This window comes from Oncorhynchus masou, chromosome 18, assembly GCF_036934945.1.
Source record: "Oncorhynchus masou masou isolate Uvic2021 chromosome 18, UVic_Omas_1.1, whole genome shotgun sequence".
Taxonomy (NCBI): Eukaryota; Metazoa; Chordata; class Actinopteri; order Salmoniformes; family Salmonidae; genus Oncorhynchus; species Oncorhynchus masou.
Window position 1 is genome coordinate 29,732,988 of NC_088229.1, and position 21,700 is coordinate 29,754,687.

The 21,700-nt window shown below is 42.6% G+C and overlaps 1 protein-coding gene across 1 annotated transcript in view; it reads right to left on the bottom strand.

The window, feature by feature from the left end:
- The window catches only part of cntn3a.2 (contactin 3a, tandem duplicate 2), a 69,826-nt gene that overhangs the window by 21,159 nt on the left and 26,967 nt on the right, over window positions 1–21,700 (bottom strand). The window contains exons 15-16 of the mRNA XM_064922924.1: window positions 7,960–8,118; window positions 7,182–7,331 (exon numbers count right to left, since the gene is read on the bottom strand). Of these exons, the coding sequence (XP_064778996.1) occupies window positions 7,182–7,331; window positions 7,960–8,118 (309 nt within the window). The remainder of the gene's footprint in view (window positions 1–7,181; window positions 7,332–7,959; window positions 8,119–21,700) is intronic.

The following is a 21,700-nucleotide window of genomic DNA, read 5'->3' on the forward strand; positions in this document are numbered from 1 at the left end:
AAGTTCATCTTAAATTAGCCATAACTCTTGTGACATGGAGAATGGAAGCTTGCTGTGTGCAACAGGGAGGGGCAATTGAATGCAAGTTTCACAAACAAATGTAATTGCTAAAACTTTTCTAGCCTATCTACGTATCTATAGGAAACAGGGTTGACGTGTTATTGTCATCCGTCTCAGTTTTCCACCACAAAACACCAGAAGATCCAACTCACATGCTTTTACACTATGATTTGACTACTAGATGTTCAATGTTTTTTTATTTTTAATTTTTTTAATTTTGGGAATAGTATCACCATATTAAAATGAGAGTTCAGTTCAATTAACAGTGTTGGCCTTAAAATGAGGGACAAAGCAAAATTAATCACGTGAAATAAATAATCATCTTCAGAAATTACATTGAAACTCTTCTAGAAGTCAGAAAAACATGAGGGAAATGTCAAAATGCAGATTTTTGGCACTTTAACAAGTCTTTATTCATATTGAAAATCTGATTTATTAATTTTCCATGTGGTCTATTTTAAAGTAAGTTATTTCAGAAGCTAGTAGATTTATTACTTACGAACAGCTGCAAATCCCAATAAAACTACACCACGTTTTGAAGTTCACTTGCTTTGTATAATAACACTATCATGACTCTAGCAAAGATGTTTAATGGGTCAGAGTTCAGAATTTTTTTAGTCTCATTGCACAAACTTTTGCTAGCAAGTTTCTCATGCTGGCTGTAGCCGGGTGAGGGGCAGGCCTGTCCGGGCAAGTCCAGGAGGGTTGCCGAGCAACCTGCGCCTCAGAAAAGATCAACATCTGCATGGTTTCCACTAGTTACCACAACCACAAAGTCAAAATGTAATAATTTAATGTTAGGGTTAGGCAAATGTTGGCAGTGTGGTTAAGGTTAGCGCTAAGGTTAGGGCTAGATTTAAGAAAATAAATTGTAGAAATAGGGGGGGGTTCATGACTTGTGGCAACTAGTGGCAACCCATCTGCATCGTCCATGCTATCCTGGGATCCTTGGGACGTCTCTGCAAATCCCCTTGATTCAATTCTAGGTTCGGACAAAGCAAGAAATGTAAAGAGAAGCAACTGTCATATCAGTGCTTGACTTGGGATGAGAGGTGCAGGAGCAGTGGCGACCCGTCATTCAAGGCAGGGGCAGAGCCCCACCTATTTTGAGCCCCACCTGTTTTGCTAAAACAAAAAAATATATATACAGCACCAGTCAAAAGTTTGGACACACCTACTCATTCCAGGGTTTTTCTTAGTTTTTAGTAATTTACCTAATTTTTTAAATAATAGTGAAGACATCAAAACTATGAAATTACACATAGGGAATCATGTAGTAACCAAAAAAGTGTTAAACCAAACAAAATATATTTTGGATTCTTCAAAGTAGTCACCCTTTGCCGTGATGACAGATTTGCACAATCTTTCATTCTCTCAACCAGCTTCACCTGGAATGCTTTTCCAACAGTCTTGAAGGAGTTCCCAAATATGCTCAGCACGTGTTGGCTGCTTTTTCTTCCTCTGCGGTCCAACTCATCTCAAACCATCTCAATTGGGTTGAAGTTGGGTGATTGTGGAGGCCAGGTCATCTGATGCAGCACTCCACCACTCTCCTTCTTGGTCAAATAGCTCTTACACAGCCTGGAGGTGTGTTGGGTCATTGTACTGTTGAAAACAAATAATAGTCCCACTAAGCCCAAACCATATGGGATGGCTTATCTCTGCTGAATACTGTGGTAGCCATGCTGGTTAAGGGTGCCTTGAATTTAAAAAAAAATCACTGACAGTGCCACCAGCAAAGCACCCCCACACCATCACACCTCCTCCTCCATGCTTCACGGTAGGAATCACACATGAGGAGATCATCCGTTCACCTACTCTGCTTCTCACAAAGACACGGCGGTTGGAACCAAAAATCTCCATTTGGAATCATCTGACCAAAGGACAGATTTCCACCAGTCAATGTCCATTAATTGTGTTTCTTGGCACAAGCAAGTCTCTTCTTCTTATTGGTGTCCTTTAGTAGTGGTTCCTTGTAGCAATTCGACCATAAAGGCCTTATTCACGCAGTCTCCTCTGAACAGTTGATGTTGAGATGTGTCTGTTACTTGAACCCTGTGAAGCATTTATTTGGGCTACAGTTTTTGAGGCTGGTAACTCTAATGAACTTATCCTCTGCAGCAGAGGTAACTCTCTGGGTCTTCCTTTCCTATGGCGGTCCTCATAAGAGCAATTTTCATCATAGGCACACCTTCCAGGTGAAGTTGGTTAAGAGAATGCCAAGAGTGTGTAAACCTGTCATCAAGGCAAAGGGTGGCTACTTTGAAGAATCTCAAATAGAACATATATTTTGATTTGTTTAACACTTTTATGGTTATTACATGATTACATATGTGTTATTTCATAGTTTTGATGTCTTCACTATTTTTCTAAAATGTAGAAAATAGTCAAAATAAAGAAAGACCCTGGAATGAGCAGTGGTTTAAAGTACTTCAGTAAAAAAACCTAAGTCGTTTTTTGGGGTATCTGTACTTTACTTTATTTTTTTGCAACTTTTACTTCACTAGATTTCTAAAGACAATAATGTACTTTTTACTCTATACATTTTTCCTGACACACAAAAGTAATCTTTATATTTTAAATGCTTTAGCAAGACAGGAAAACGGTCCAATTAATGTACTAATAAGGAGAACATCACTGGTAATCCCTACTGCCTCTGATCTGGTGGATTCAAAGACTCACGAAGCACAACTTCTTAGTTTGTAAGTGTTGGAGTGTGCCCCTGGCTATCCGAAAATGTTAATTACTTGCTTAATATAAGGAATTTTAAATGATTTATATGTTTACTTTTGATACTTAATGTATATTAACATTACATTTACTTTTGATACTTAAGTATATTTAAAAACAAATACTTTTAGACTTTTACTCAAGTAGTATTTTAATGGGGGACTTTCACTTTTACTTGAGTCATTTTCTATTAAGATATCTTAACTTTTACTCAAGTATGACAATTGGGTACTTCTTCCGCCACTGGGAATGAGTAGGTGTATCCAACTTTTGAATCGTACAGTATTTCGCAAAAGTGCCGGTGAAAAGATGACAACGAGTCTACAACGTTAATGCTTATAGCTAAAAAGTTAACTAGAGAGATAACTAGCCGTACTACAAGCTGTGTTTTAAATTGGCTATATAGTTAATCTAATTATTTTCTAGGCTGCTGCTGCTGCTGAAATGTCTCTCTCTCCTCGAGCAACAGCCCATTCGCACTGGCACACATGCAGATGAAGCACAGCACACACAGAGAGACGCACTGAAGGGTAGGCCTAATTCTGATCATGGCTGATATGTACATTTTTAAGTGATTGAGCATATGTTTAAAAAAGGAAAACATGTTAAAATTCCATGACTTTTCCAGAAATTTAATGACAGCACATCCTGCACATTCAGTCTGGCGCATTCTCAATCTGCGAATTCTCAAACTCCAACAGACTACTGACACGTATACACCGGATTCACAGACTAGCGGCAAATAAACCTGAACAGTGGAATCAGGATATGAATGCCCACTCTCCATTGTTATTCAATGCAGATATCGCATTAATTCCGCTTTGATCAACTTTTTTTTACACCTGTGTGAATCCAGGCTGGTGATAAGCCACTTTGTTTTATAGAGGAGCCAGTACGCTGTTCCCCCAAAATTGGAGGTGGGATGACGGCACTCCGGACACTTCCGGCCCAAATCAAGCACTGAGTCAGATGCATCATAATACCCCGGAAGTAAAGCCACACTGAAAGCCAGATTTTAAACGGAATTACATTGAAAACAATGGAGCAGGGTCGAGCATATTAAAACTCAATTCAATGTATTTTTGGGAAGGACTGTGATCACAATTCTAGTGTTATTCATCGAGTTTATCATCATTATTGATTGCTTTATATAATCTGGATCCATTTTATTTCCTCCCTCAAGCTAACAAGGGGTATGCTTTTTGCCCTTTACCCCCTCAATTCGAGCCCTTTTTTCAGCCATACACCAAGCCCTCCACAGACAGAGGCAGGCCTGGTGACAGTATTTGCGGAAATAGCTAGGCCTACCAACAAATACATGATTAACATTACTGCATCTTTCAAACAGGTAAGCCTCTCTCTTATTTCTTAAATAGGGCTCCAACAAAGTGCTCTTGTTATTAAATTAGCCTACTCAGCTTTGAGCGCCAGGTGATGTCCATATTGATTTTAGGAATAGCAATCCACACACGAGTGTTGGCTGCATCTCAACTAATCTTTTTTCTAATTTATCCAATTATATTGCATTCTCTTGTTTTTATCATGGACACATTCCATCCTTCATGTAATTAAGCTTTCACATGTGTGTTTCAGTTTTTATCAAGTGTGTTGGTGCTTGCTTCTAAATATGGCAAAAACAATTGACTGCTGTAGGTTGAGGTTCTTGTTTCCTATTCCCTGACAAAAATATGTTGTTACTGAGGGTTTATTACGATATATTTGTGATATTTTAGTTATATTGAATTTTACAAATTAAATTGATTAAATTGCTCTGCCCAAATCATCTTATAAAATTAATTTGGGATAATAATGGACCCATAAAAAACAATCAAATAGCTTGCCAAAAGCATCCGCTGCAAATACAGTGCATTCGTAAAGTATTCAGACCCCTTGACTTTTCCACATTTTGTTACGTTACAGCCTTATTCTAAAATGTATTAAATACATGTTTTCCCTCATCAGTCAACACACAATACCACATAATGACAAAGTATTCAGACACTTTGCTATGAGACTTGAAATTGAGCTCAGGTGCATCCTTTTTCCATTGATCATACTTGAGATGTTTCTACAACTTCAATGGAGTACACCTGTGGTAAATTCAATTGATTGGGCATTATTTGGAAAGGCACACACCTGTTTATATAAGATCCCACAGTTGACAGTGCTTGTCAGAGCAAAAAAACATGCCATGAGGCCGAAGGAATTGTCCGTAGAGCTCTGAGACAGGATTGTGTCGTGGCACAGATCTGGGGAAGGGTACCAAACAATGTCTGCGTCATTGAAGGTCCCCAAGAACACAGTGGCCATCATTCTTAAATGGAAGACGTTTGGAACCACCAAGACTCTTGATAGGGCTGGGCGCCTGGCCAAACTTAGCAATCGGGGGAGAAGGGCCTTGGTCTGGGAGGTGGTCACTATGACAGATGGGAGAATTTTCCAGAAGGACAAGCATCTCTGCAGCACTCCACCAATCAGGATTTTATGGTAGAGTGGCCAGACGGAAGCCACTCCTCAGTAAAAGGCAAATGACAGCCCGCTTGGAGTTTGCCCAAAGGCACCTAAAGGACTCTCAGACCATGAAAAACAAGATTCTCTGGTCTGATGAAACCAAGAAACCAAGAAATCGTTGGTCTGAATGCCAAGCGTCAAGTCTGCAGGAAACCTGGCACCATCTCTATGGTGAGGCAGGGTGGTGGCAGAATCATGCTATGGGGATGTTTTTCAGAGGCTGGAACTGGGAGACTAGTCAGGATCGAGGGAAAGATGAACGGAGCAAAGTACGAAGAGATCCTTGATGAAAACCTGCTCCAGATTGCTCAGGCTGGGGAGGTTCACCTTCCAAACAGGCCAACAAACCTAAGCACACAGCCAAGACAATGCAGGAGTGGCTTCGGGACAAGTCTCTCTATGTACTTGAGTGGCCCTGCCAGAGCCCGGACTTGAACCTGATCTCTGGAGAGACTTTAAAATAGCTGTGCAGCAATGCTCCCCCTTCCAACTTGACCAAGCTTGGGAAGACCTGCAGAGAAGAATGGGAGAAACTCTCCAAATACAAGTGTGCCAAGCTTGTAGCGTCATACCCAAGAAGACTCAAGGCTGTAATTGAGTAAAGGGACTGAATACGTATGTAAATGTGATAGTTCAGTTTTGTCTTTGTCATTATGGGGTATTGTGTGGAAAAATTGACGAGGAAAAAAATGTTGAAAAAATCAAGGAGTCTGAATACTTTCAGAATGCACTGTATTTAATTTCTTAGTGGAATTGTGACCACAGACCTTCCAAAAATACTTAATGGGATTTTTCCCACCCTGCTCCATTGTTTTCAATGTAATTCCATTTCAAAATTGTCTTCTAGTGCGGCTTTACTTCCGGGATATTATGACGCATCTGACGGTTCCCTGTCTTTACATTACTTGGTACCAAGACCCCAGGGTTCCGGTCTAGAAGCACGCTTTTCACTGTACCCGGAGGACACTTTCGGTTTTGCAGTTTTTCTGAAGTCATGCCCAAAATTAATGTTCTCATAGATGGGGGAAAGGGGAGTACCTAGTCAGTTGTCCAACTGAATGTATTCAACTGAAATGTGTCTTCTGCATTTAACCCAACTCCTCTGAATCAGAGGAGAACAATGGGTTAACTACCTTACTCAGGAGCAGAACAACAGATTTTTACCCTATCCACTCCGGATTTGATCCAGCAACCTTTCAGTCACTAGTCCAACGCTCTAACCACTAGGCTACCTGCCATAGCTCCCATCGAGAAGTCAAATGAAAAAATTGCAAATAATACACTTTACAAAAACATCCTTTAAATTATTAAAGTAAATTGTCTTACAGGCTGATTTTTTTCCATTACTCACACCCGAAGATTTTATTTGAATTCACTTTGTCAAATTTCTAGATGACCTGATGATGCTGTCACTTCTCGCGCTGCTCCAGTGCGCACTAAGTGCTCATGCGCAGGCGTAATCAGCTCTCTAAAACCGGATCTGGACAACCACGAAACAGTGCATGCAAACATGAGTAGATTACATTGAAAACAATGGTTGTCCACCTTGAACGCAGCCTCTAGTTCATATATAGCTCAGTGTTTTGGACCGAATAGCTAGCTTGACAGCTAAAATGAAAAACAAATAGGGAGCAGTATCTAACAAAATATCTACATTATGGCATTTACTTATCATAACAGAACTTAATCAACCTTTTAAAGGGCACTTCCATTCAATATAACAGGATCTAAAAATTCAATATGGTGCACAATTTCTACTTAAAATCAGAAGGGATGCAAAAGGCACTCTATTCGTGGAATGACCCAACTACTTCTCATGAAAAGTTTATGAAGCGTTTTATGAAGCGTTTTATGGAGTGGAATTTGCGTGAACAACTCACCTGCATCCTCTGTTCGTGTCTGGAGGGAGGTGGGACTGGGCTCGCCCACTCCCACACTGTTCTTTGCCACAACTCGAAACTCGTACTCCACCCAGGCATTGAGATCCACCACCGTGGCTGTCAGTGTGTTGCCATCAATTACCTCAGGAACTAGGGACAGAGGGAAATAAGGCTAAAATCAGGCATCCCATCAACGTAGATAAACTATCATTTCAATCAAATAGTCCTTTATGGTAAAAAAAATATACACGGTTCACTTTAATCCAAGGATAGGGCATCTACATATGATCTGTTGTTGTGGTTCAACATTAAATATTCTTTCACATGTTCATGTTCACATTTTTAATTTTTTACGAAGCTGGGCCAATTGTGCTCTGCCCTATGGGACTCCCAATCATGGCTGGTTGAGATACAGCCTGGAATCTACCAGGGTCTGTAGTCAAGCTCCTAGCACTGAGATACAGTGCCTTAGACCGCTGCACCCATCGAGAGCCCAAACACAGGGATGGAACATATGGATATTGGGCACTGGCCAACTGGCCAAGAAGACTGCAATTTTTACTAGCCCAGGTCCAAAATCTGTGCCAAGACATATTTGAAAAGACAGAATTTCACTAGCCGTTAGGCTAGTTGGGCACATTTTCTGCTATCCCAGTCTGAAAAGAACTAGCCACTGGCTAGCGGGCTAGCTTAATTTCCATCCCTAATGAAATGTATGAATTAAATCAATTAAATCTTCACAGATAAACAAAGAGGCAAGATCAATGTGCAGGCCTACCTGTGTCCACCCTCTGCCAGCCCACAGTGAAGGGGGTCCTGGTCTGGATGAGGTAGCTGGTGATGGGGCTGCCGTTATCCCTGCCGCGGCTCCATGAGAGCTGTGCTGTGCTGTCCGTCACCTCCTCCACTGCCACTGTGTCTGGAGGGCCAGGGGGGCCTGACTCGATCGCAAATTAAGCAGAGTTAGAGTCCCCCCTACTGTACACACACATGCAGGCACGCACACACATACACACCTCTTTATTATCTGCTGCTGCAACAGCTCCTTAATTCAGCTGCCATCCACACTGAGCCAATCTCAAATGACTCCCTATTCCCTATACAGTGCTACTATATGCGCGCAAGACTGTCGGTCACTTTGGATAAAACTGTCTGCTAAATGACATACAGTGCCTTCTGAAAGTATTCATACCCCTTGCCTTATTCCATTCATTTGTATCCTGAAAAACTCCCCAGTTCTTAACGAGTACAAGCATACCCATAACATTCAGCCCCGACTATGGTTGAAAATATGGAGAGTCTGTCATGAATCTTGCCGAAGATGGTGCCTCTTCCTGTTCGGGACTATGATGTGGGGGACCGGGAGTTACTAGCTATGGTAAAGGCCCTGAAGGTGTGGAGACACTGGCTAGAGGGGGCTAAACACCCTTTCCTCATCTGGACTGACCACCGTAATCTGGAATATATTCGAGCAGCGAGGAGACTGAATCCGCGTCAGGCTAGGTGGGCCATGTTCTTTACACGTTTTAGATTTACGATCTCTTATAGACCAGGTTCCCTTAACACTAAGGCCGACGGGCTGTCCCGTCTCTATGACACCGAGGACCGGTCTATCGAACCCACTCCCATCCTTCCAGCCTCTCAGCTGGTGGCCCCGGTGATATGGGAGGTGGACGCGGATATCGAGCGGGGTTGAAGGGTTGAACCTGCGCCTACACAGTGTCCGACCGGTCGAAATTACGTGCCGCTTGGTGTCCGTGATAAATTGATTCGGTGGGCTCACACACTACCATCTTCGGGTCATCCGGAGATTGATAGGACAGTGCGGGGTCTTAGGGGGAAATACTGGTGGCCCACCTTAGCTAAGGATGTGAGGCTCTATGTCTCTTCCTGTTCGGTATGCGCCCAGAGTAAGGCTCCTAGGCACCTTCCTAGAGGGAAGTTACAACCCCTCCCGGTTCCACAACGGCCATGGTCCCATCTCTCGGTAGATTTCCTTACTGATCTTCCCCCATCTCAGGGGAACACTACCGTTCTGGTCGTTGTGGATCAGTTCTCTAAGTCCTGCCGTCTCCTCCCATTGCCTGGTCTCCCTACGGCCCTACAGACTGCAGAGGCTCTATTTACCCACGTCTTCCGGCACTATAGGGTTCCAGAGGATATTGTATCCGATCGGGGTCCCCAGTTCACGTCCCGGGTTTGGAAGGCGTTTATGGAGCATCTGGGGATCTCGGTCAGCCTTACCTCTGGTTATCACCCCAAAAGTAATGGGCAGGTGGAGAGAGTAAACCAGGAAGTGGGTAGGTCTCTGAGGTCGTATTGCCAGGACCGGCCAGGAGAATGGGAGAGGTACGTTCCGTGGGCAGAGTTGGCCCAGAACTCACTTCGGCATTCATCCACGAATATGTCGCCATTCGAATGCGTACTGGGCTACCAGCCGGTCCTGGCTCCGTGGCATCAGAGTCAGTCCGAAGCTCTAGAGTGCTCTAGAGAGACCTGGCGGGCAGTCCGGGATTCTCTCAGGCAGGACAGTGAACGGCAGAAGAGAGACGCTGACCGCCACCGCAGTGAGGCCCCGGTGTTCGCACCAGTGGAGAGGGTCTGGCTCTCGACCCGAAACCTGCCCCTCCACCTGCCCTGCCGGAAGCTGGGGCCACAGTGTGTGGGGCCATTTAAAGTCCTGAGGAGGATAAACGAGGTGTGTTATAGATTGTAATTTCCCTCTTACTATCGCATTAACCCCTTCCTGGGGCGGCAGGGTGGCCTAGTGGTTAGAGCGTTGGACTAGTAACTGGAAGGTTGCAAGTTCAAACCCCAAGCTGACAAGGTACAAATCTGCCCCTGAACAGGCAGTTAACCCACTGCTCACAGGCCATCATTGAAAATAAGAATTTGTTCTTAACTGACTTGCCATCATTTCTGTTAATTGGGTACACCTGTTTTGAGTTAGTGTTTGTTTGTAGGCTATTTAAGGGCACTAGGCCCGCTGGGTATTTGTTCGGGCTTATTTTTTGTTACTCTGTTGTATGGTGGGTTTCGTGTATGTATTCTCTGGACTATTTTGGTACTGTGTTTGGGCTGGTCAATTGTATGCGCCCTGTGTGTTGGCGTGACCGTTTTTGTGCTCCGGAGAATAAATTGACAATCTACTGAACCCTGCTCTCTGCGCCTGATTCCACCCAGCACTCCTAGTAAATCGTAACAGAGTCGTACTCAGTAATGTGTTGTATTGGATTTGCCCCAAACATAACACTTTGTGTTCAGAAAAAAAGTGAATTGCTTTGCCAATTTTTTTTGCAGTATTGCTTGTTGCAAACAGGATGCATGTTTGGGAATATTTTTATTCTGTACAGGCTTCCTTCTTTTCACTATGTCAATTAGGTTAGTATGTGGAGTAACTACAATGTTGTTGATCCATCCTTAGTTTCCTCCTATCACAGCCATTAAACTCTGTAACTGTTTTAAAGTCACCATTGGCCTCATGGTGAAATCCCTCAGCGGTTTCCTTCCTCTCCGGCAACTGAGTTAGGAAAGACGCCCGTATCTTTGTAGTGACTGGGTGTATTGACACACCATCCAAAGTGTAATTAATAACTTCATCATGCTCAAAGGGATATATATTTTTACCCATCCTTTTACCCGCCCTTTTTGGGTGTATGTCGTGGCTCCCCCTCTCTCATTTTCTCTCCCACATCAGGTTTTACAATGGTCATAAATACCTGGTAGAAACTGCCATGAGGTATTGAGGGAGAGTCTATGGAGAACAGAGCTTCTCTTGCCGAAACTCATAATCCCCAAAATGGGAGAATTAAACAATATTTATATTTTTGAGAATGTGGGAATGGTCTGTGGACACTTAAGGGACAGTCATGTCGAGTGTGTTTCATTTGATGATCTCATGAAGGACAGGAAACACACATAACTGTATCTCTTGAAGTGGACATTTCCCAACTGTCAGGTTTACTTCTGAATGTTGCATAAGATGAATAAATAATAGGGGTGAAACGGTACATGTATTCGTATTGAACCGTTCGGTACAGGGTCCAGGGTGCACGGTTCGGTATGTACTGCGAACCTAACAATACATTAATCATATATTCCAGCTAGGAATATATATATATAAAATTGTACAAAAAAATATTATGGCATATAAATTAATGTGGGAAAAATATCTATATAAATCCAGCAAAAAAAGAAATGTCCTCTCACTGTCAACTGCGTTTATTTTCAGCAAACTTCAGATGTGTAAATATTTGCATGAGCATAACAAGATCCAACAGCTGAGACATAAACTGAACAGACATGTGACTAATGGAAATTGAATAATGTGTCCCTGAACAAAGGGGGCGGGGTAACAGTCAGTATCTGGTGTGGCCATCAGCTGCATTAAGTAATGCAGTGCATCTCCTCCTCATGGACTGCACCAGATTTGCCCGTTCTTGCTGTGAGATGTTACTCCACTCTTCCACCAAGACACCTGCAAGTTCCCAGACATTTCTGGGGGGAATGGCCCTAGCCTCACCATCCAATCCAACAGGTCCCAGACGTGCTCAATGGGAATGAGATCCGGGCTCTTCGCTGGCCATGGCAGAACACTGACATTCCTGTCTTGCAGGAAATCACGCACAGAATGAGCAGTATGGCTGGTGACATTGTCATGCTGGAGGGTCATGTTAGGATGAGCCTGCAGGAAGGGTACCACATGAGGGAGGAGGATATCTTCCCTGTACACACAGCGTTGAAATTGACTGCAATGACAACAGGCTCAGTCCGATGATGCTGTGACACACCGCCCCAGACCATGACGGACCCCCCATCTCCAAATCAATCCCGCTCCAGAGTACAGGCCTCGGTGTAACGCTCATTCCTTTGATGATAAATGTGAATCCGACTATCACCCCTGTTGAGACAAAACCGTGACTCGTCAGTGAAGAGCAGTTTTTGCCAGTCCTGTCTGGTCCAGCGATGGTGGGTATGTGCCCATAGGCGACTTTGCTGACGGTTATGTCTGGTGAGGGCCTGCCTTACAACCGGCCTACAAGCCCTCAATCCAGCCTCTCTCAGCCTATTGCAAACAGTCTGAGCACTGATGGAGGGATTGTGCATTCCTGGTGTAACTCGGGCAGTTGTGGTTGCCATCCTGTACCTGTCCCGCAGGTGTCATGTTCGGATGTACTGATCCTGTACAGGTATTGTTACACATGGACTGCCACTGCGAGGACGATCAGCTGCCCATCCTGTCTCATTGTAGCTCTGTCTTAGGCGTCTCACAGTACGGACATTGCAATTTATTGCCCTGGCCACATCTTCAGTCATCACGCCTCCTTGCAGCATGCATAAGGCACGTTCACGCAGATGTGCAGGGACCTTGGGCATCTTTCTTTTGGTGTTTTTCAGAGTCAGTAGAAAGGCCTCTTAAGTTTTCATAACTGTGACCTTAATTGCCTACCGTCTGTAAACTGATAGTGTTATTTGGATTTTTACAAATTATCTTTGAAAGACAGGGTCCTGAAAAAGGGACGTTTCTTTTTTTTCTGAGTTTAGTAATAAAGTTGTCTTAAAAAAAGAAAGGTGTTTTGTCTCATAGCTGTATGCAGCTCCGCTCATTAGTTATTTCACTCCAGCGAGAACAGAGCTAAGAGACCGTCGTAGCAGCAATTAGCTGATGAAGGAATTAGCAGTTAGCTAAATGCAAAGGAGCAGAACTAGAAGAGGTCATTGAGGTCTGCCACCTGGGAACAACCTGGGAACATTTCGGTTTCCCTGTAAACTATAACGGGGATTGCCAACGAGTGGTGGATAAAACTTCTACAATGTGCAGGCTCTGTTCATTGCCGATAGACTATTCGAGTGGCAATACGAGTAACATGACTACTCATTTGCCCCAGAACAACAGCAAAGGCTCTTGTGAAGATGCTGGAGGAAACAGGTACAAAGGTATCTATATCCACAGTAAAACGAGTCCTATATCGACATAACCTGAAAGGCCGCTCAACAATGAAGAAGCCACTGCTCCAAAACCGCCATAAAAAAAGTCAGACTGCAACTGCATATGGGAACAAAGATCGTACTTTTCGGGGAGATTTGTCCTCTGGTCTGATGAAACAAAAATAGAACTGTTTGGCCATAATGACTATTGCTATGTTTGGAGGAGGCTTGCAAAAAATAATGTGGTGATCCTAACTGACCTTAAACAGGGAATTTTTTTACCAGGATTAAATGTCAGGAATTGTGAAAAACTGAGTTTAAATGTATTTGGCTAAGGTGTATGTAAACTTCCAACTTCAACTGTACATGGTGGAAGACCAAAGAGTTAATATACCCTCATGTTGCCATGTTAGCAAGGCGCTACCTGGCTGTGCCTGGGACCTCTGTCCCTAGCGAGAGGGTATTCTCCACAGCGGCTGACATTGTCACAGCAAGCCGATCTGTGCTCACTGCAGATAATTTGGATAGACTAATCTTCTTAATTGGACTATGCACTCTTGTTGAAGTTCTGTTTTAAATGACTAGGCACTGTTGTTTTTTGTTGTCCCTTTGTTTCCATATGCTCCTGGGAATTAAAACTACCCATGTTTACTATTATAATAAATGGAAAATCTAAATCTAAATTACATATTACTCTGGCATTTATTTTGTCGATGTATCGAAACCGTACCAAACCGTGACGCCACTGTACCGTATCATACCCAACAGTGAGTTTTGTGAACTGTTTCACCCCTAATGAATAAGTATAAGAATACTTTTGAAAAGATAACAACAGGCCCAGGAGACCAGACAGCGTGTAGTGTTGGCTACATGGCTGGAAATGGTTCAACTCTGAGACTATCGATCACACAGAATAAGAGCAAATCCTAGACGTAGAATTACTAGTCTGCAGCTGGAAATTATGTAAATCTAGAGTGAGAAAACAAACAACCGCGGAAGCATCTATTCCATGCAACGACCATCTGTAAGCCTGACGTATCCATTACAACAGACACTATCCAGAGCCGTTGAGAAAGCGACAACTATGAAAGACATTGTGACTTCTGGGGAAGTTAACCAGAGACTCTCTGATGAACTGACTCTCCAGCAGACGGGTCGGCGATTCCAACAGAGAAGACAACAATGGCAAACAGGCGTAAATACATACATTTCAATTAATATAATTATCAACTGTGTGTAGTGGATCCATTTGATCTTTCCCGCTTTTTATCTGTCCCCACCCCTTTCCATTGTCTACCAAGCCATCATACTGTTTTAGCCCACGAGGGACTTATCAATGCACTGTGTTAGTAACCAATAGCCATATTGTTTGTTTATGTAATTCTGTGACTTGATTAGTTAGTTAGTAAATAAACAATGAATCCAATTTGTATATCACTGATTCATTATGGAGGCTAGGGTTCGTGCAGATATCCAAGGGTTTGTGACGTTCAGTAATGAGAACTGGTGAGGTAATAAAAATACACAAATACAAGACTGTACTCGATAAGATATGAAAATATTTGAAGAGTCGATTCGGGAAATAGAGACTGTATGTGTGGGGTACAGAGATGAGATGTGATTTTTTTTAAACACTATTACACACACAGTCGATGCAACTTACAGATGGATGAAAATGTATAGAATGGTTACCTGAAAGAAAATGGGGGAGGGTCATGCTTTTTTAATTTCAGTGAAGGGGAGGGTTTAGTGTTTTTTAAATATCTAGTCAAGGGGAGGGTTATGTCATTTGTAATTGATGAAATGTAAATATTTCTCAGGGTTTTAGAATTAGTTGCTTATTAGGCTATACTGTATATCGATGTGTGCCCTCATCTCTGATTCTCAGCTGGGCGCGCAATATCACACACACTGACGACACCATTCTGTATACTTCTGGCACTTCTTTGGACACTGTGTTAACTAACCTCCAGACGAGCTTCAATGCCATACAACACTCCTTCCGTGGCCTCCAACTGCTCTTAAAATGCAAGTAAAACCAAATACATGCTCTTAAAGCGATCGCTGCCCACACCTGCTCGCCCGCCCAGCATCACTACTCTGGACGGTTCTGACTTAGAATATGTGGACAACTACAAATACATAGGTGTTTGGTTAGACTGTAAACTCTCCTTCCAGACTCACATTAAGCATCTCCAATCCAAAATTAAATCTAGAATCGGCTTCCTATTTCGCAAAAAAGCATCCTGCATTCATGCTGCCAAACATTCCCTCATAAAACTGACCATCCTACCGATCCTCGACTTCGGCAATGTAATTTACAAAACAGCCCCCAACACTCTACTCAACAAATTGGATGCAGTCTATCACAGTGCCATCCGTTTTGTCACCAAAACCCCATATACCACCCACCACTGCGACCTGTACGCTCTCGTTGGCTGGCCCTCGCATCATACTCGTCGCTAAACACACTGGCTTCAGGTCATCTACAAGGCTCTGATAGGTAAGGCCCCACCTTATCTCAGCTCACTGGTCACCATGGCAGCACCCACCCGTAGCACGTGCTCCAGCAGGTACAGTGCCTTGCGAAAGTATTCGGCCCCCTTGAACTTTGCGACCTTTTGCCACATTTCAGGCTTCAAACATAAAGATATAAAACTGTATTTTTTGTGAAGAATCAACAACAAGTGGGGCACAATCATGAAGTGGACCGACATTTATTGGATATTTCAAACTTTTTTAACAAATCAAAAACTGAAAAATTGGGTGTGCAAAATTATTCAGCCCCCTTAAGTTAATACTTTGTAGCGCCACCTTTTGCTGCGATTACAGCTGTAAGTCGCTTGGGGTATGTCTCTATCAGTTTTGCACATCGAGAGACTGAAATTTTTTCCCATTCCTCCTTGCAAAACAGCTCGAGCTCAGTGAGGTTGGATGGAGAGCATTTGTGAACAGCAGTTTTCAGTTCTTTCCACAGATTCTCGATTGGATTCAGGTCTGGACTTTGACTTGGCCATTCTAACACCTGGATATGTTTATTTTTGAACCATTCCATTGTAGATTTTGCTTTATGTTTTGGATCATTGTCTTGTTGGAAGACAAATCTCCGTCCCAGTCTCAGGTCTTTTGCAGACTCCATCAGGTTCTTCCAGAATGGTCCTGTATTTGGCTCCATCCATCTTCCCATCAATTTTAACCATATTCCCTGTCCCTGCTGAAGAAAAGCAGGCCCAAACCATGATGCTGCCACCACCATGTTTGACAGTGGGTATGGTGTGTTCAGGGTGATGAGCTGTGTTGCTTTTACGCCAAACATAACGTTTTGCATTGTTGCCAAAAAGTTCAATTTTGGTTTCATCTGACCAGAGCACCTTCTTCCACATGTTTGGCGACACTTTTTATGGATATCTTTAAGAAATGGCTTTCTTCTTGCCACTCTTCCATAAAGGCCAGATTTGTGCAATATACAACTGATTGTTGTCCTATGGACAGAGTCTCCCACCTCAGCTGTAGATCTCTGTAGTTCATCCAGAGTGATCATGGGCCTCTTGGCTGCATCTCTGATCAGTCTTCTCCTTGTATGAGCTGAAAGTTTAGAGGGACGGCCAGGTCTTGGTAGATTTGCAGTGGTCTGATACTCCTTCCATTTCAATATTATCGCTTACACAGTGCTCCTTGGGATGTTTAAAGCTTGGGAAATCTTTTTGTATCCAAATCCGGCTTTAAACTTCTTCACAACAGTATCTCGGACCTGCCTGGTGTGTTCCTTGTTCTTCATGATGCTCTCTGCGCTTTTAACGGACCTCTGAGACTATCACAGTGCAGGTGCATTTATACGGAGACTTGATTACACACAGGTGGATTGTATTTATCATCATTAGTCATTTAGGTCAACATTGGATCATTCAGAGATCCTCACTGAACTTCTGGAGAGAGTTTTCTGCACTGAAAGTAAAGGGGCTGAATAATTTTGCACGGCCAATTTTTCAGTTTTTGATTTGTTAAAAAAGTTTGAAATATACAATAAATGTCATTCCACTTCATGATTGTGTCCCACTTGTTGTTGATTCTTCACAAAAAATACAGTTTTATATCTTTATGTTTGAAGCCTGAAATGTGGCAAAAGGTCGCAAAGTTCAAGGGGGCCGAATACTTTCGCAAGGCACTGTATATCTCTCTAGTCACTCCCAAAGCCAATGCCTCCTTTGGCAGCCTTTCCTTCCAGTTCTCTGCTGCCAATGACTAGATTGAATTGCAAAAATCACTGAAGCTGGAGACTCTTACCTCCCTCACTAGCTTTAAGCATCAGCTGTCTGAGCAGCTCACAGATCACTGAACGTGTACATAGCCCATCTGTAAATAGCCCATCTGTAAATATCCCATCCAACTGCCTCATCCCCATACTGTATTTATTTATTTATCTTGCTCATTTGCACCCCTGCATTTCTACTTGCACATTCATCTTCTGCACGTCAATCACTCTAGTGTCTAATTGGTATATTGTAATTAATTCGCCACTATGGCCTATTTATTGCCTTACCTCCCTTTTCTTACCTCTTTTATACACACTGTATATATATATATGTTCTTCAACTGTATTGACTGTATGTTTTGTTTATTCTATGTGTAACTCTGTGTTGTTGTTTGTGACAAACTGCTTTGCTTTATTCTTGGCCAGGTTGCAGTTATAAATGAGAACTTGTTCTCAACTTGCCTACCTGGCTAAATAAAGATGAAATAAAGAAATAAAATACAAATAAATCAATTGCGTCTATAGGCTATTTATTGTGGTCTCAATCAAATGATCAACAGCGTATAGGTTTCGATGTGCATGATGGGAGAAGCACAGAGCAAAGTTATACAGTATTTCTAAGATAGCTGCTGGGATGGTGTAAATAGGTAGAATGGCGCCGGAGGGGACGGCTGCCGTCTTACGGGCTCCTAACCAACTGTGCTATTTTGCTAGTTTTTTTCCCGCGTCGTTTCTAACTTAATTTTTTTGTACATAATGTTGCTGCAACCATCTCTTATGACCGAAAATCACTTCTGAACATCAGAACAGCAATAACACACCTCGAACTGGAAAGATGTTTTTTTTAACAAATCTGATGCAAAGGAAATACTGCTTTCTAGGGAACGGGCCCAAATCCCCGGCAATTGCGTGAAGAAAAAACTGAGAAAAAAGGGACGGACGTCGGGCTGCCTTCTGAGAATTCGTGGGAGAGTGAGTAAAACTCCACTATGATCCCTTATATTGGCCAACGTGCAATCATTGGAAAACAAAATAGATGATATACGATCAAGACTATCCTACCATGGGGACATTAAAAACTGTAATATCTTATGTTTCACCGAGTCGTGGCTGAACGACGACACAGATAATATAGAGCTGGCAGAATTTTCCATGCATCGGCAGGACAGAGAAGCAACGTCTGGTTAGACGAGGACGGGGGTATGTGTCTATTTGTCAATAACAGCTGGTGCTTGATGTCTAATATTAAAGAAGTCTGAAGGTATTGCTCGCCTGAGGTAGAGTACCTTATGATAAGCTGTAGACCACACTATCTAGCAAGAGGGTACTCATCTATATTGTTCATAGCCGTCTGTTTACAACCACAAGCCGATGCTGGCACTAAGATGGCACTCAACCAGATGTTTTAGGCCAAAAGCAAACAAGAAAATGCTCATCCAGAAGCGGCGCTCCTAGTGGCCGGGGACTTTAATGCAGGAATCCATTTTACCTAATTTCTACCAGCACATGACTATTGAACACCTTTACTCCACACACAGAGATGCATACAAAGCTCTCCCCCGCACTCCATTTGGCAAATCTGAACATAATTCTATCCTCCTGATTCCTGCTTACAAGCAAAAACTAAAGAAGGAAGTACCAGTGACTCACTCAATAAATGGTCAGATGACCTGGATGCTACGCTATAGGACTGTTTTGCTAGCACAGACTGGAATATGTTCCGGAATTCATCTAATGGCATTGAGGAGTATACCACCTCAGTCATCGGCTTCATCAATAACTGCATCAACGACGTCGTCCCTACAGTGACCGTACGTACATATCAAAACCCGAAGCCATGGATTACAGGCAACATCCGCATCGTGCTAAAGGTTAGAGCTGCCGCTTTCAAGGAGTGGGACACTAATCCGGACACTTGTAAGAAATCCTGCTATACCCTCTGACGAACCATCAAACAGACAAAGAGTCAATATAGGATTAAGATTGAATCCTACTACAACGGCTCTGACTCTCGACGGATGTGGCAGGGCTTGAAAACTATTAAACTATTATGGACTACAAAGGGAAACGCAGCCGTGAGCTGCCCAGTCACGTGAGCCTACCAGACGAGCTCATTCACAAAGCCGCTGGCCAGATGGATTACCAGGACGTGTATTCAAAGCATGCACCGACTAACTGGCAAGAGTCTTACCTGACATTTTCAACCTCTCCCTGACCGAGTCTGTAATACCTACATGTTTCAAGCAGACCACCATAGTCCCTGTGCCTAAAGAAGCGAAGGCAACCTGCCTAAATGACTACCATGAAGTGAGTTGAAAGGCCGCTCATGGATCATCAACAGCATCATCCCGGATACCCTAGACCCACTCCAATTCGCATACCGAGCTGATCGTGGACTACAGAAAAAGGCGGGCCGAACAGGCCCCCATTAACATTGACTGGGCTGTAGTGGAGCGAGTCGAGAGTTTCTCCAGGACTATTTACACTGCTGCTACTTGCTGTTTATTATCTACTTTACCCGGTAAGGTTGTAAGGTTCACGGTACCTTTTGTATTCGGCACATGTGACAAATAAAGTTTGATTTAGTTTGAAAAAACTAGGCTGCATTACACAGCGCAATGGATATTCCAACCCTGAGCCCCGGCCTGCTCTGCTCTTTCTGATCAAATACTTTTGTGTGTGCTGCTTAACCAATAGCTGTGCTGTGTAGGGCTCTGGTGACAGTTTAGGAGGAGTGCCAAAGGTTTCTTTTGATTTTTTTGTTGTTGATTAGGCCTAGTCCCAAAAATGTGTGGACTAGCCTATAGCCTAAGCTCTATTCAGTTTTAGAAAGAGAGTGCAAAGATGAGGAGGGCCAGAGGTCAACTTTGATAGCTTGCTACTACTATAATAGATTTTTATTAAAAACATTATGTTTCTTGGCCGTGATGTATTTATCATAGTTATTGACCTCACAATAAACCAGATTGGAGTAATTTACATAGTGGTGCTGAAACTTGTAGCAGAAGCAGTGGCACAATCGGAAATGGACAGCTCATGATGCTGAAAGAATACAAATTCGAGTAGGCATAATTCATTTCAACCCACCTTTATTTTATTTAGACTTTACTAACAACAAGAGGGCTTTGTGGTAGGAGCCTATTTCTTCCTATTTAAGAAATAAGAGGTAAACCTACCTGTTTGACAAACGAAATTAGGCTACAGGCTGCTATAACCAATAGATTTGTCAGTCAATTCCTCCACCCACTACTTTAAATAGCCTACCTCCATGTCAGTGAAGGGCCGTAAAGAAACAAGCCGTAAAATACCCGGGAAAGACACTCCGATGCATATGGGGATATAATTGTTTTGTTTCTTTGATATTCAGAGGCTGGCTTTGCTTGGGAAGTAATCTAATTCGGTCACTATCAATTGATTAAGCTATTCCCTTTCTGTACAATAGATGTTTAAACCCAGACAATTTTTAGGGAAACACTTCTAATCATCTCTCGTTAGGTTAAGCCACTGAAGAAGTAGCCAGAAGATAAAGCTTACATTTGTCTCTGTCGGAAGGCCAGCTTACATTTGTCTCTGTCGGTAGGCCAGCTTACATTTGTCTCTGTCGGTAGGCCTACTCTGTCTGTGGTGGAAAGGTAGGCATAACTTTTGAAAATACCATACTCAGATTCCTAACGACATCTCAGATTCAATTATTTGTAAACTTGGACAGTTTCTTTACAAACAAGACACACTGATTTGGCATTGGAGAAATATGATAAGATGAACACATCTCTCTGTCAATTCTTAGCCTGTAATTTTGGTAATTTGTGTGGTATTAAAAAACGACTCCGCTAATATGTGAAATGATGTTGAATTGCATGTAATGTTTATAAAAGGCTGACCTGCAAATACAATGCAATGTTTTTGTTATATAGGAGATCTTACACCCCATGTTGTCTGCGAACACACAACCTTCTGGCCCTGGCCCTGGCTCTCTGTGCCCTAAATTCACGCATTGCTATGTAATGCTTAAAAGATGAAGAGATGAACAGTTTCTAAAACTGCACATCTTAGGCTCTGGCCTGTCCAAGAAGTGGGGGTAGATGGTAGACACGTTTTCTTTGTTTTATTTATTATTTTGGGTATAGGGTAGGGTTACTTGTTGTTGTTATTTTCAACCATTTAGGGATGGTTAAGGTAAAATATATTTTGCTGAAAGGAGGGCCATCCATTTTAATTTCAGAGATGTCCAATTTTCTCCATGTAACTCTTATTGTAAATAACGTTCATTCCAATATGATGTGATTGTTAAGCAACATTTACTCCTGAACTTATTTAGGCTGACCATAACAAAGGGGTG